General features: G+C 40.0%; 1 protein-coding gene across 1 annotated transcript; it reads left to right on the forward strand.

Annotated features, from left to right (window-relative positions):
* The first annotated feature begins 4,096 nt into the window (after positions 1-4,096).
* Positions 4,097-16,435, forward strand: LRIF1 (ligand dependent nuclear receptor interacting factor 1). The gene is made up of 4 exons (XM_054981948.1): positions 4,097-4,396; positions 10,373-11,867; positions 14,298-14,552; positions 15,604-16,435. The coding sequence occupies exons 1-4, from the start codon at positions 4,320-4,322 to the stop codon at positions 16,048-16,050; spliced, it is 2,274 nt and encodes a 757-aa protein (XP_054837923.1). The 5' UTR covers positions 4,097-4,319; the 3' UTR covers positions 16,051-16,435.
* Positions 16,436-16,798: the final 363 nt, after the last annotated feature.

A 16,798-nucleotide genomic window follows, 5' to 3' on the forward strand; every position in this document is an offset into this window, starting at 1 on the left:
TGCCCATCACCAGAGGGCAACTGGGAAGTCTAAGTGTGAGTCACTTCAGGGGAAAACCTGAAAGTGATGTCTGTCCACTCTAGGAATCACCAAAATATTATTTTACCATAGAGTTTCCAGTGATTCCTAGAGAGCTGTGACATTACTTTCAGGTTTTCCCAAGAAGTGACATCACACCATCATCTAAGAGCATTCCTCTGGACTCCTCCCATTTGTCAGCCACACACACACACACACACACACACACCAAAGTCGAAAAATTTCTCAAACTGGAGTTGGAAACCCTAGATAATAAACCCCACAAGAAAGCTAAAAATGTTTCAAAGAGTTTACTATCTTACCGTAAATTACTCTCTCTCTCTTGCTGGATATAGAAAAAGAAAACCTTGGGGAAGAATCTCTTGAGAAACTGGTCTGGGATGCATCTTTCCCACTTAGCAAGTCGCTAGGGAAAGTACATTCCACAGGCAAGTTGCTACCATTGGAAAAGCCCTGTCTTTGGTTACCACCTGCCTCACCTTTGAGGTAGGGGCACAGAAAGCAGGGCACATGAGGAGGATCTTAACTGATAGGTGGACAGTACAGGAGGGCGTGATTCTTTAAGTACCCTATCCCCAAGCTGTTTGCAGCCTTATAAAGAGACAAGGTAGTTGCTGTGCAATCCTATGCAGATTTACTCCAGTCTAAGCCCACTGACTAAGCTGATTGTTTGCCAGTATCTCCCTTTAGTAGCCATTCTACCTTTAGATCCAAATCTCAAAGGATTGGGATATAGCCGTGGTCTTGGCATTGTAGTTCCTGACGTTTCGCCAGCAGCTGTGACTGGCATCTTCAGAAATGTAGCACCGAAAGACAGAGATCTCTCAGTGTCAAACTCACTGTCTTTCGGTGCTACACCTCTGAAGATGCCAGCCACAGCTGCTGGCGAAACGTCAGGAACTACAATGCCAAGACCACGGCGATACAGCCCGGAAAATCCACAACAACCATCGTTCTCCGGCCATGAAAGCCTTCGACAATATATCGATTGGGATATACACTGAACTAACAGATTTTGTGTGATTTTTGTTTACCTGTAATAAACTGCTTCTCAAAGGAGAATTGTCTTTCAAACTGTAGGGGAAACATTTCCTGCTACTATTATCTCCAAAATTACAATTTTTCTTTTATTTTTCTATTAGCTAATATGGTATTTTCACTGAAAGAGTGGTCACATATACAAGATCCTAGGAACAAGACATTAAGCAACAGTTGAGCAGAGACTTGTGAAAACAAACTGGGGCTCACCTCTTTTATCTAGATGCTTCACTGTAAAAGAAAGTTTCAAAATACTATGCGGATAACATTTCTCAAGCTTAACTGGCCTTTGCTGGAGAGGACTTGATCAAGACAGCATATTTTACTATATTCTTTCATGGATTTGCCCCAGGGCACAGAGATACTGGATCAAGGTTCTCTATTAAATTGAAAAAAATCACTGAATGTTCTATGAATGGATCTAAAATTGGTTCTCTTGAACTGTATAGATTTGTAATCAGATCCCTTCAGTCAGGATCAAGCTGATGTCTATCTAGTCAGCTACCAAGTTACAGAGGGTAGCACAGTGAAAAAGGAAGACACATCCATTAATTCAACAGTGGCTTAAATAGATCCCAGGCAATCTAATTATAGAAAAGTTTAAAAACTGACATTAAAAATATCGCCCAAAATACATTTTAGAAAAACTGCTTCAATTTTTGTGTTTATTGAACACAAAGAAAGCTTAGAATCCAACAAAAACTACTAGGATTTTAATTTACCTTCATTCATAGACAGCAAGTGTGGTGTCGTGGCTAGCGTGTTGGACTAGGATCTGGGAGAACTAGATTCAAATCCTCAATCTGCCATGGAAGCTGGCTTGCTGACCTTGGACCAGTCACATACTCTCAGCCTAATCTAACTCATAGGGTTGGAGGAAAATTATGTAAGCCAACATGGGTGACCACTGGGGAGAAAGGTTGGGTATAAATGAAGTAAATAAAAATAATTTATGTCTACCCCTGACTGAAACTTGAGTCATCTCTATCATATAACTAATAGTAATGGTTGTCCTCTTTTGCTACAATGAGGATGAACAAAATCCAAACAGGGCTATACAACAGAGTATAGGATTCTGCATTTACAGAAAAACACAAAACATTTATCAAATAAATGGTGGGGGGGGGGGGAGGCAAACAATGACAGGGTCATCCACACATGCACAAACATTGCATAATTTCACAACTGTGGACCTACAGTTCTATCAGCATGGGAAGCTGACGAGTTGTGCCATATAGTTTCAGCATGCATTAAATACCTTTACAGACAAAACCCCCTCATCTCTGATGCAAGATCAGTAAAAAATCAGTTTTTTTCTCGAGCTCGGATCAGAACTGCAAGTTCACAGTTCCTGGTTTTATATAACCACACTATCAGTTTTGAATTATCTTGTGCCTAGAACCTGTGTGTCCTGATTTTTCTAAGACCCCTTGCCAGACAGAACATGAAATTTAGTGTCATATGTGACATAATATTTTACAGAACAACAAAGAAATGTTACAAAGAAAGAGAACTGCATTATAATAAATTGGCTAGCTACTTCAGTGGGGAGAGCTAAAGGAAGCCAGCAAGGGTGGGGAACAATTAAGAGATGAAAAAGATGGTGAGGAAAATTGGGAGTTAGAGACAGCAGGTATGAGGCACATGTGTGAAAGAGCAGGCAGGAGAATGAGGTGAGTGAGAGTGAAGGAAAACATAGCTAGAATGGAGGGAGGGAAAGCTGAAACTGCAAGAAGAGGGGACAGTGGGAAGGCTGAAATGGAGGAGACAGGGGACAGAAGAAGAGGGGACGGGGGGGGGGGGGGAGGAGGCTGAAATAGAGGAAGGAAATTCCACTCCCTACTTGTATATTATTGACCAGATGGCTCACTCCCACCCATCAGCTTAAATGCATGTTATCTTTGTACTTTATTGCCGATATCTCTAGTGCTGCTGTTGAAGGTTTACTTTCCCAGTGTCATGTCTTTTCTCATATCTTTCCCTATGATTTACACATGTACTAGTCTACCAAAAATAATAACTTTCGATTTATATACCGCCCTTCAGTACAACTTAATGCCCACTCAGAGCGGTTTACAAAGTATGTTATTATTATCCCCCTGTGAGGTGGGTGGGGCTGAGAGAGCTCCTAGAAGCTGTGACTGACCCAAGGTCACCCAGCTGGCTTCAATCAGAGGAGTGGGGAATCAAACCCGTTCTCCGGATTAGAGTCCCATGCTCTTAACCACTATGTTCTAATAAACAGATTTACACTCCAGGCCACCTAAGGAAGTGAGCTTTCACTATGCAAGTTTGTGCTGGAATACTTTTTAGTCTTTAATGTGCCACTGGGCTCCTGTTTCAGTTAACTAAAGAAGTTATTCATCAACTGTGATTGGACAAAGTATTTTTGTTAAAAAACATTTATGGAGACTAAAGCAATTGCAATAATTTTGACACATAATTAAGATGAATTTTAAAATTCTGTGACAGCCAGCTATTCTGAACTGAAACCTTAAGTGGCTAAAACAATTGTCCTTCACTGTCATCTGCTTTCCAACTCTTTCTATATACAGGGCATCGGAACTTTTTGACCTATACATTTATGTCCAATTCTACTTTGGATAACTGAAATGAAATCCAGAAAAAAATTGATTACTTTGAAGATATCTGGATCTTCATGATTCTCTAGGTGCATGATGCTGAAATATAGCATGAAATATTTACACTTTTTTTTAAAAAAAAGTATTACAAATCTTCTTTCATTAACTCAACATTTAAAATATTCCCCATTAGAAAAACGTCTAAATTTCTGTGCAACGACTCCCAAGTCTTCCAGCCTATAATTGGGCTACTACCTGGAAACAAAGATCCAAAGAGCATGCATCTTGGTTTGTTTTTATTGACCACAAAGAGACAATACTGCTAATTTTCACGCGATTTTAAATCATTTATTCTCAGACAGGAAGTGCTAGTAACAGCCCGGAAGTTCCTCTTGCGTGATCTCGGAAGTTGTAATTCAAGCGCAGGGGCAGAGAGACAGTACAGAGCCCTTGTAGTTAAAGCGAAAATCGCTAACCCTATTTGCCTCGCCGGAAGTAGAGAGACAGGAAGGCGCTAGAGTATCCGGTCGCCTTGAAAGAAGCTTCTAGAGGCCGGAAGTACGTTGTAATGCTTTGCTTGAGCCGTCTTCGAGGAAGAAGGAGGTGGTCGACTCGACTGAGGCACTTGGGGTTTGGTATCGGAGTCGGCTCCTAGTTGTGATGCTTGGAAGCACGCTAAAAGGAGCTCAGAGAGCGGAAGGGACGGGGGGGCCTGGGATTGCCGCCGTCCCGCCCCCGTAAGTAGCGGGGTTCAATTTTTCATATTCGAGCCTGGGGGGCGGCCTCCGGCGCTTGGCCGAATCGGGTTCGAGGCGTTTCACAAAGCTCAGTGGTTTCCGCCGGGCTCTGGCGGCGGATCTTCCACAGCGCCTCCTTGTGGCGGCTACTCGCTTGTCGGCAGCGCAGGCAGGTCGTTCTCGGTCCCCCTCTAGCGGCTCCTTTTCGCAGCCGCATTGGCTTTTTTTGCCCAGCGAGAGGGAAGTTCGTGGCTCTTCTCAGCCTGGCGATGAGGGTTCTTCTCGGGGAGGAAGTGGACCGCGACGCGGCTCCTGCTCGGCGTTGAGCGCGTGACGGCTAGGCGAGAAGAGACGTTTCAGAGGCAGCCCAAAGGATTTTGATATCTCCTGAAATCTATAGGATGGCTGAGACCCGCGCATTTAGAAACATTCAGGGTTTGCTTTCCTTTAATGGCATCCCAGGATCTGTTGCTTGAGACAGGCCACCTCGTTCAGTTTATAATAGGGATGGCCTTGGATTATTTTCTTGCTTTGATACCTTGGAGGTTTTATTTATTTATTTTGTTACTTCATTTATACCTTGCCTTTCTCCCCAGTAGGGATCCAAAATGGTTTATACGGTTTTCTTCTCAATTTTATCTTCACAAGACCCCTGGAAGGAAGGTTAGGTTCACAGTGTTTAATTGGCCCAATTTCTTCCCACAAGGTTCCATGGCAGAATGGAGATTCAAACCTAGGCCTCCTAGCCTGCCTCTCTTGCTGAGACTCAAGGAGGGTTGCAAAATTTAAAATCTGTGCAATAAGAACAGTAAAGACACCTAGTGGACAATGCAAAAAATTACAAAATTAGAAAACAATGCAAAAATGTACAGACATGAAATATACATAATGCAGAAAATGGAGTACAAAAGTTGAAGACAATGTAGTAGGAGCAAGATAATAAGTACAATAAAAATATAGTAGACTAAAATGTTCCTTTTATAAAAGCACCTTCCTGAACCAATCCTCTGCATAAAAATGCCCTTCCAACAGTTTTGTTTTACGTAATCTGCAGAGTGATTGAAATGTGGGTACATTCCTGACCACCTCAGATAGGCCATTCCACAAGGTGGGGGACCTACAACAGGAAATGCTCAGTATGTGTAATTGCTGATGTGGGTCCTAAGTCATGAAGGGCTTTGTAGGTCAATGTCTTGAACTATTCCCAGAAACTATTTGGTAAACAATGGAGTGACTGATGAACAGGTGTAATATGCAGACTCTGCCTAGTTCTGAATGGTAATAGAGCTGTGGTGTTGTGCACCAGGAGGATTTTCTGAGTTGACCTCAAAGAGTGCCCTTTTCAATGTAGGATGCATTACAGGAGACTAACCTTGAGGTTACTGTAGTATGGATCCATAAAAACAAGCCAAGGCATAAAAACAGCATAAGACAATGTTCAGCAGTCTCATCATCAGGTTAAATGCATACTATAAAAACTGCTGGGGAAAAAAGCCTCAGTTTTAAAAAAGTGGTATGATGCCTAAAGTTGATACCAGCCAAACCTCAAGGGGAGGGAAGGTGTGTTGTAAAGGGGACATGAAGCTGACAGAGCCTTTGGGGAGGCGAAGATGAAAACAACAAAGCCTCTGAGGAACGATCTCTGCCATCTCTATCTTTTTAAATTATGTTTTCTGGCTAACATTGCTTCTCCCTACACTTGAGCATCCCAGTGTAAGATGTCTTGTCTAGAGAGACTCAGAGAGAGTAGGATTTGGAACGAGAACTGGTGGGTTGTACAGTACAGGAGGGGGTCTTACCATGACTAGAAATGCATGTGGTTCTGAGCATCATTTTTTTGTAGGAAAAGGATATCTGCTTTATTTCTGTTTCAATCGGCAAAGATGTTGTTGTTTTTAAAATCCTGACTGGCTCTTCGCGGAAGATAGCAATTTAACTGGTGCTACCTTTCCCTTAATTTCATCTTCATGATAGAAAAAAGAGCACCTTTTAATCTGCATGCAGTGGAGCTGTTTAACCTTCCATTTGGCCAATGGAAAAAAGTAGTCTTGATATATTATACTGTAAATGAAGCAGTGTGCCATATTAGTATGACATTGTGGATGTGATTTGAATTGCAAGTTCATTTAGTGTTCTTTCATTTACAGTTTATGTACCGCTGGGGGACATTCTTTAGTTTGTTACATTGCTTTATAAATAGGTAATATTTAGTACCATCTTTGGTTTGTTTACTCAGAACAAACCCCACTGTTTTCAGTGGTGCTTACTCCCAAACAAATTTCTATAGGATTGAAGCCTTAAAAACAGTTACAGCTTTGTTGGTTGACTGGCTGCATGCTGTTTTCTCCACATATATATAAAAGACAGATATATTTCTGTCTTCTATTTAAAGGTGCAAATCAGGGTTTTCAATATTTTTTTTAATTCCTTCTATAGGTGACTGATTAGTGGTAACTGTCCTGGAGAATAATACTCCTGGGATTTTTACACAATCAGGAGTTATGAAGAGAGTAGAATATCAGTGGCAAAACACAGCCTTTTAGAAATGTTGATGTTTTCCCCCACAGACTGTAAGATTGAGTTGCTGTGGAAAAGCAAATAGTTGTGCTTAAAGATGTGGACTAAAAATAGTTGGAGAAAAGAACCCATACTACCCGCCCTCCAGGACAACAAAAAATTCTGCTGGAAAAATTAGGACATTTTGGGGAGCCCTGGAAAACTCTTACACTGTAGATGTAGACAGTATTTTTGAGATTTTTTTTGTTTAGTTGTGGACAGTTATTTACATTTAATGTGGCATAATGTGTTAAATATTACATTTTAAAGAGTTCAGTGTTTATATTAATATCCAAACAAATTGATAGTCCTGCCTGTTGTGACTCTATGAGAGTGTTTCTGTCGTAATAATAAATATACTTTCTTTTGTTTACTACCGAATTTTATTTCTACCTTCAACTTCCCCCTAAAGCACAGTGTTCAACAGTTTGCAACATTCTCTTTTTAAAAAAGATTTTTTAAATAATAAGAGGATACAAAAAAGAAAAAGAAAAGTTTAGGTTTACAAGAAAATTAAAGATACACATTACAAGTATTATTAATATACTGCAACTATGGTACATTTTTCAGTTATTGAAAAACAAATTCAGAAATATTTCCTTTCTCCTAATCATCTCATTCTTAAATCAGCCAATTTTATTGACTTATATAATCCGGTTAGATTAAAATTAAAAAAATATTTATCATCAACTACTACAAATTACAAAACATTTAACATTATATAAAATATTACTACAACAATGATATTACTATACTTTATTATTACTGGTTAAACCTCCCCCCCCCCAACATTTAAAATGTTTCCAGACGGTGTAATAGTGTTGTTTTACATCTATAACAGATTAAATATAAATAATATCATATTTAGTTTATTAATATTATGCTAAATTGATCAATTAAATGACATGTATACCTATTTAATTAACTCTATATCATGAATTTAAGGCAATTTCTATTTCCATAATTTCCATAACTCCAGCAATTTGCAACTCTTTCTCAAGTATTATATGTATTTGCAATTTTCCTTGTACAAACAAAGACCATTCTACATATAAATTTCATAAATATGCCAAATATCCCAGTTGTATATGCTGAGTTAGGAAAAAAAAACATTTTATGTTGTTTATCAATAAAAGATGTTTAGGTTTGATAGGACAGTATTGCATAAATTTCAATTTCCCCCAAATTTCCATTTTTTTCCACGCACACCCCCACTTGAACAAAACAATTACCCCATTCGAACAAAACAATTTCCCCCCTCTGGCTTCCAAATTTCTAGAAATGTTACATCTTTAGTTGTGCTGTACATTGAGAGTGTACATATTTGTATATTAGACTTCCTATCAAAGCAGTAAAATTGGAAAGCATGTATTCTGCGACTGAACTTTTTGACAGATGGAATCTTGGAAAATAACCAAGGAGGTTGGTGTACAAGTAAGCGAGTTTGGTGTTGTGATTAGAGTGTCTGACTAGGATCTGGGGTAGCCCAATCTTCCATGGAAACTCTAGGGAATCTTGGCCAGGTACTCTTTTTCAGCATAGCCTACCTAACACTGATGTTGTGAGGATAAAATGGAGGCGAGAAGAATGATGCTTTGGATTCCCACTGAGGAGAAAAGTGGGGTATAAATATCTAAATAAGTAAACATGAGACAACTTTATTACTTCAATAGAGGGGATACATTACTTGCATGCTTCAGAGCATCCATAGATCAGGTATGCTTAATGTCATTTTAAGAGGAAGAAAGCCCTGTTGTCCTACTTTCTTCCCAGGAGGTTAGATATATGATTCATCCCCTCCCCAAGTTGAATGCAGACCATTTGTTTATTTTTCATTACAACATATATATCGTGCCTTTCTGCCCAATCAGGGCCATGAAGGGCAGCTGTCAATTAAAACAGTATAATAAAAATACATCATAAAACCATTTAAAAACTAGAGCTAAAATTACATATATAAAACATAAGGTAGGAATGGAGGGATCATTTATGGGATGCCAAATGAAACAAAAATTCTTCACCCGCTGGTGGAAGATTGTTTGATTGTTTATGTCATTTATAGTACACGTTTCTCACTAAGACTTAAGGCGGATTACACAGTGTGAGATTAGTACAGTCAATATCGGGAACATTTCCATAAACCATGCCATAGGGTAAAAAGATACAAGTTCACAAAGACATAGCATTAGTAGGAATCCAATACAACATAGTGGTGAGGTCTCAGGTTCCTAACTCATTAGTGGATTATCTGAGATCCTCTCTCTACAATAGACCCCTCCTATCTGAGTTAAAAAGCCTTTGTGAATAAATTGGGTTTGCATTGTTTGCCGTAAAGCCAGGAGAGTGAGGGCTCTCCTGACCTCCTCAGGCAGGTCTTTCCACAGGGTGGCAGCCACCAAAGAGAAAGCCTGTGTATGGGCTGCTGTTGATTTTGCCGATGTGCAGCGTGGCACCTGCAGGAGACCCTGTTCAGAAGTGCGAAGCTGCCATGGAGGATCATAGGGAGGGAGGCGGTCCCGTAGGTATGCCGGACCAAGGCTGTGAAGAGCTTTGTGATAACCAGTACTTTGAAATGAGCATGATAACTAATGGGTAGCTAATGGAATGACTGCAGGATGGGAGTGATGTTCATGCTCTTGCTTGCTCCTGATAACAGAAGGGGACAGACAAGTCTCCCTGGGAAGAGAGTGCCATAATTTTGGTACTATAACTGAGAAGGTTGTTGTTTGGGTTTCCACCTTTCTGGCCTCAGAAAGCGGAGGCAGCACCTGAAGCAGACCCTTAGAGAATGACTGTAGTGGTCAGGTAGGTTTGTACAGGAGTGGGTGGCCTTTAAGGCATGCTGGCCTGAAATATAGGACTTTGAAGATCAAACCAGCATCGTGAATTTGGCTTGGAAACAAACTGGGAGCCAGTGTAGATAGGCCAAGACTGTAGTGTTATCGTCCCTATGATCCACCCCTGTCAACACCATGGCTAAAGCATTCTGTACTAATTGAAGCTTCTGAGTTCTGGAAGTTTCACTTCAAGGTCCATTCTTATGCGGTATTGGTGATGTGACTGTTGCAGAGCACTTGGTCCACTGCAGAAATAGTTTGTGTGAACCAGCTCCTCTTATGGGCCCATGCATTGTTATTCATATTAGCAAAATTTCCTGTACCGGTGTGCCAATTGCATGAAGTACATGGAGAGAATTTTTCATATGGTTTACTGTCTCCGCTTCAACATGAAAGTCTAGACTAAGCTGTTCTGCAGCAGCTATTCACACCCCCACAAACTAGGTCAACGTTATTTTTCCCCGTTTGTTAGCCTCACTCTGAGCAGTTCAGTGTGTCTGAAACACACTCCACAGCTGTTCATTCAAAATAAATGACAGTATATTTGTGCCTGTTTCTTATGTGACCCTTTCCCCTCTTTAAGTGTTGCAGGTTACATATACCGAATAGTTCAGACGACTGAGATGGATGGAAAAAAACTTCTGAAGCTACTTCCAGTCTCAAAAACTTTGGGAAATGCTGGGCCCTCAATTCATTCTCCGGTTGTGTCTGATAATACAAAAGTAAATGCCTCAATTCCTGGTCATATTCCTTTGAAGACTGTGTTCTCAAATAGTACATCTTCACTTGTTAAGATCCCTTCACTTCTGACAGCCGCACCTGGAACATTAATTCTCCAAAAACAGTTGGATAAAATGGAACTTGTGAAAGTAACCTCTGTTGTAAATGAGAATCCACCTGCAACAAGAGCTTCTGCCATTCAAAATAATTATCTGTCAGCTGATAAATTATCCTTGCAAAAGGATGCTGCTTCAGTTTCATCAGTCAAGAGCAATATTTTAATGAATACAAACAATCTTCCAGTAACTGTTGACTCTTCAGTACTGCCTTCTGGGCATCATCTCCAAATACCAGCTAATGCAGAAGTGAAGTCTGTTCCAGCATCTTGTTTGCCTCCATCTATCCAACAGAAAATACTGGCAGTTGCAGCTGCAAATGCCTCTGTAACATCTGAAGCTGCAAAAACACCGAATGTTATTTATGTATCACCCGTGAAAACAGTGAAAACACCTATTTCCAAATGCTTGCAAAATATAAATCCAACATCTGCTGCAGAAATTTCAAAACCTTTAGCACTGACAACTGCACAGATAGCAGTCAATAATTCCAGTTCAGATGCAGTAACATGTAATAGCCAGAATCTCCAGGAAGCGCCTATGAAATGGGTTGTCCAAGAAAACCCACAGTCATTAAAATCCTGCCTTGTTCCTGTAAAGTCATCAAATGATATGGCATCAAGGATTTTAAAAACTTTCGTTGATATGAAACATTTAAAAAGCAACCCTGCTAGCGTCCTGCCTGCCTGTTCCGATAGCTTGAGTGAAAGCCAAGTCAAGTTAACTTCTGTTGAAGATAATGCCCTGGTGATGTACAATGGGAAAATCTATCTGCTGACAAGAAAAAGATCCAGTTCTGGGTCAGCCCAGGATGACAAACAAACATCAGCTGCTGCTGATACACCCTTCAGAAAACATACATCACATGTAACTAATTCAACTGCAGATAGCATAATAAGCAATCAAGTTGTCGATCTAGTGTTGTCAAAAAATAAAGGGGTTGCAATTAATGTGAAGGATTCAATGTTACGTGAGAATATAAAACCTCCTGATCTGAACAAGAACTTAAATGTTACACCTGCTTTTTCAACATCACCACATGGGCATCTGGAAAGAAGCTGCACCAGCCAACAGGGGGCCATGTCAGCATCAGAAAATATTCCAGTTGGAATAGATATTGATAATAAAACAGTGACAGAAGAAAATTTGAACAGCAACAACTCACAGAAAATTCTTTCTCCTAAGACTTTTGCTTTACAATCATCTACAAATCATGGTGTTTCCAAAAAGGAAGAACAGAAGGTAATTTTATCTTGCTAGAGGAAATTGTACCTTTGGTTGGATCAAAAAAAAACCACAGGCAGAGTTTCACTTGAAGACCAGATCTCTCTACTTTTCCCTTCATACTGCAACCCACTGTGCTCTCAAAGCTACTGCAGAAGATCAGGAGACCCATAGAAACAGCATGGAATGTGGTACAGGGGCTGCAGGAGAAAAGGAAATGGGCAGAAATAGCCCCTGCTCTTTCTTGCATGAATAGAAATGTCCTCCTCTTTGCTCAATGCAGGTTTGGTTCCAGTCCAGTGTGTCAGACTCAAGACTTCAAGTATGTTGTCAGTATTCTGCCAATATGATGATCGCTAGAGTAAAAAATCACTAATAATTTTGGTTACTAGCTGGCTACCAAAGAGTATTTTATTAAGCCAACAACAGAACAAGAGAGTCACAAGAGAGCTAGTGAAAATAGCTTAAATAAGGCTGCACAATAGCTTTATACAAGAACATGATAATATTGGCTGTTTTATTTGCAGTCCCTTTCCTAATCATCCCTGGCATGGAGTTTATCTCTTTCATCATTGCTGCCCACTGGGTCTGCATTTTCATCGAGCTTTCCACTACAACCCCAAGATCTCTTTCAGTCTCAGTCTCAGGCAGTTCAGACCCCATCAGCATATAACCAAAATAAGTGGCTTTTGATTGCAAGATTGCAGCTCTTCTGACCCGGTCTTGCTGAATACTGTCAGCTTCTTAACCCTTCCCCCACCAAAATGTAGAGAGAAGTAGAAGAAAAACAGGGAAGATCCATTTCAGCCATGTACAGTAAACCCTGAGGGAGATGAGGACTGAGTATCCTCTACATCAATCCGACTTTCTTAAAGGTTTTCCTTACTGTCCCTTTATCTCAGTCTTAACTAGAAGTCTGAAACATCCACACATTATAATGTGGCCTTCCCCCCCCCCCCCTTTCTAAACACTGTCAAGAGTGGGTAGACGTTTCCTTGGGAGAGGGAAGGAAGTGTTGGTTGCTTCCCTCAGGCTGTCTGCCCTGCCAGTGTTTACCACTATAGGGATGCAAGTTGGTGTGGGAATGCAAATTTCTTCTCTCCTCCCAGCTTGGCCAGGACTTTGTTAATGCAGTTGGTTGTATTTTGTAGTGTCCCCTACACTGTTATTGTGTAATAAGCTCAACTCAAAAATGATCTGTGGACTGGGCAGTCACAGAATATTGGGAGCATTCTTACCAGTTTAAAAGGAATGGAAACCAGGGGTGGGGTAAGATGAGAATTGCCTCTGTCATCCTCAAAGCGTGAGGTACACATCTCTACTTCCATTCAATGTAGAGGGGTAAAAAATACCCTCTTCTCCATGCTAGACAAGGCTTCATTTCTTGTTCACCTAACCCCAAATGTCAGTACTCCAGGGCAGTTGAAGTACAGTGCTAGACTGTTGATTTAGGATGTCAGGATTATATTGGATAGCTTGATGAAGATGTTGACTCAGTGTGTGGCAATGGTAAAAAAGGCCAACTTCAAGCTGGGGATTATTAGCAAAGGAATTGAAAGTAAGAGGGCTAATGATGTAGCCCCCCTGTATAGTTCTATAGTGCACTTATTTGTGGACCCGGTTGCCATATTTCCAAATGATATAGCAGAGCTGGGAAAAGTGTAAAAGAGAGCAATCAACATGATTAAGTGGTTGGAGCACTTTTCCTATGAAGAAAGGTTAAAGATCCTGGGACTTTGCCATTTAGAAAGAAGGTGTGGAAAAAGTGGGCATTTTTTCTACCTCTCCCATAGTACTTACACTCCAGGGACACCCAGTGAAGTTGATAGGCAGTAGAATCAGGATGGACTTCTTTACTCAAGTAATTAAATTATGGAACTTGTCACCAGTGGATGTAATGCTGGCCACAAGCATAGATAGCTTTGAGACAGAGTTAGACAGATTCATGGAGAATAGGTCAGTCTATTAGCCAAGGAGACTAAAAGAAACCTCCATATTTGGTAGCAGCAAACCTTTGAATATTGGTGCTAAGAGGCAACATCAAGGGAAGAAGGCCTCGGCCTCTATGTGGAACAGGGTGCTGGACAATGTGGATCACTGGTCTGATGTAGTGAGGTTATGACTAGGAAAGCAAAAAGAAATCCATCTAATCCCAGAGCTCAGCTTATGTTATTGGTGTGTGTGTAGGTTGTGTCTAACCCCACAGTTTAGCTTATGTTACTAGTGTGTGCGTTCGTGTGTGTGTGTGCAGGGTCATAGTTTCTTATTAATCCCATGATTCCTTGTGGGATCCCAAATTAAATACTTTTATTAGGAAACTGCAGTATATCCGAATATTGTTCTGCTTCCAGTAAGGGAGGGGGAACCAGAAACTTACTTAGGTAATAGTTTAAACTTTATGATATCCTGGCAAATGGTTGATAATACATTGAATGCTTATTATTTCAGATTGAAAAAATAAACTTCTCAGGAATGGCTGTCCAGATCAAAGACAGGAAAGTGCAACACAGAAAACAGTACACTGAGATCAGAAAGAAATTTGGTCTGTTCAAAGAGGAGAGAGTATACCTTAGCAGAATACCTTTACTAAATTCTGCTATAAAAACAGAAGAGACTGAGTGTTCCAGTAATGTACATATGGATGACTCTTGCAAATTTCTCCAGGAAGTAACTGTGAAAACTGATCCTGAAGAAGAGGAAATGGTATATAAAATATTTGCATATATCAGATTTATACTGTATTGGTAGCTTTCATCTATATTGTAATGCATAAAGGGCTGTAAAGCCTCAGGCAGTGGATTGGCTGAACCATTATGATGTCATGAAAAGTTCATAATAATTCTGATTATTGAGCAACTAAACCAGATTGTCTGAGGATAGCAAGAGAACACTTTGACTTTTGAAAGCTTCCAATAAGGCTTGAGTGCTGGGGGAACTGTGGGCAGATAGGGCAGCTGAGGACTAGAAAACCAAGCAGAAGAGGTCACTGAAAGTGAATTGAGGAGGAAAGAGGTCATGTTCAAGGTCACTGGAGGAAGGAAATGCAGGGTAAATAGTGGACTAAGAAGCAGGAACCTGATAGAGGAATGGGTGGAGTAATTAGGAGGCTGATAAAGAAATACAGGGGGAAGGAAGAGCTAACCAAATGGATTTGTAGGAGAAGGTTATAAAGCGTGTGAACACTGAGACTTTGCCAGACTAACAGGGAACATACCATTTTTGGAAATAGTTTGACTTTAAACTTGGAAGTGAAGGATAGAAGATGTGAAAGTTTAATGCATTTTGGAAGTGCATGGATGTTCATGATAAATTATAAATATACACTTTGGTAGGGCATGTTCTTTGAAGTTATACATAATTTTTCAACCTGAATTCCAGGCCTGTCTTTTCCAGTGGCTGTTGACAGAGGTTATAAAAGTCTATATGATCCAAAGGCAAAGAACACACTGATGGCAAGTGAATTAATTAAGAGTAGCTACAGTCCTAAACATAATGATTGATTAACTTTCTATAAATCAGTGTTTCTAAACAAAGGGTTGGATTCAACCAGGTTTTTTGCTCATTCTTGCTCAATTTCCTTCCTTACTGTAGCCCTCATGCTAAATGGCCTTTTTGGTGATCAGAAGGGACTCCTCCTCCCAAATTCACTGGCAGAAAACTTGGTTGGATCCAAGCCAATGACGTATCAGTTCAGCAAATGGATGGGTGTATGTGTGTTAAATGCCAACTAATTCTTTCTCTTCTTGACACACAGATAGTTGGGAAACAGGAATCAAACATAAAGAGAAACCCAAAACTACCAGAACCAATGATAGAAAATGCAAAGAGGAGGAAAATCTTGGGCCCAAGTTTAGCTCGTGATGATTTTTCTTCAGTAATGGATAACCGAAGTAGCCCTTGGAGACAAGTTATATCACAGCAAGAAAACCCTACAAGCTCACTGCAGTTTTCTTCGATTGGGGGTTCTGACCCAAATCCTTGTGTTCAAAGTAGTGAAAAGAGTGAAGCTTTGTGTCCTGCTTTATGTAACATTAACAACGAACCCTCTTTTAGTTCAGGTTCTCTTGGAGAAGACAGTTTTCTGCTCAGTCCTCCAGACTTGGAAGAAATGATAAAAGATGAAAAAATAGAAAGACTTAAACTCCTCCTGAGGCAACAGGAGGAAGCTCTGGAGGAGATGCGCAAAAAGATGCAGATTTGAGAAAACTAGCACATAGTATAGACATTTTACTATTATGTGAACAGAGTAATTGTTTCAGAAATGGAAAGAATTGTTCAAATGGGGTGACTGTAATTCCCGTTAAATTCAGTTGATGACAAACTGATAAACTATTCCATAATGTAAAAGCTATTTTTTAAATAAGTCAGATTGTAAATTTAATTTTTTCTAAGTTAGAATTGTTTTTCTACTTTCTATTAGAACAATATAATCAACCAATTAATATCACTGTCTCTTTTCCTTAAATCCACCTTCCTCCTTTAAAGGGTATATTTGATCCTGTTCATCTAGGTATATTTTTATTATCTTGTTGGAATATATTTGATGAAAATAAATTCAAAGATGTGTCTTGTATTAGTGAAATGGATCTGTGGGATCTAATTCTGTTTCTTTCTTTATATATGAAGCTGTTTTTAACTGTTCAATGTAGCATTCCTTCCCAATATTTCTTAAAACAGTAGCGTGGTCACCATGATCTGATCAGATCTCAGAAGCTAAGCAGGGTCAGCCTTGGTTAGTAATTGGATGGGAGACCTCTGCGGAGACCAGGGTCGCACAGGCAGGCAATGGCAAACCACCTCTGTTAGTCTCTTGCCATGAAAACCCCACCAGGGATTGCCATAAGTCAACTCTGACTTGAGGGCTCTCTCCACCACCAGTAATTTGTTCATCCAATATAATCTTTTTTTAGTCAGGTTAATATTCAGTATCTCAAAACAATCTGAAACGG

This window comes from Eublepharis macularius, chromosome 5 (genome assembly GCF_028583425.1).
Source record: "Eublepharis macularius isolate TG4126 chromosome 5, MPM_Emac_v1.0, whole genome shotgun sequence".
Classification (NCBI taxonomy): Eukaryota; Metazoa; Chordata; class Lepidosauria; order Squamata; family Eublepharidae; genus Eublepharis; species Eublepharis macularius.

Coding starts and splice junctions, on each gene's coding strand:
- LRIF1 (XM_054981948.1), top strand. CDS start 4,320: ATGCTTGGAAGCACGCTAAAAGGAGCTCAGAGAGCGGAAGGGACGGGG. Junction 11,868..14,297: donor CCAAAAAGGAAGAACAGAAG/GTAATTTTATCT, acceptor TTATTATTTCAG/ATTGAAAAAATAAACTTCTC. Junction 14,553..15,603: donor ATCCTGAAGAAGAGGAAATG/GTATATAAAATA, acceptor CTTGACACACAG/ATAGTTGGGAAACAGGAATC.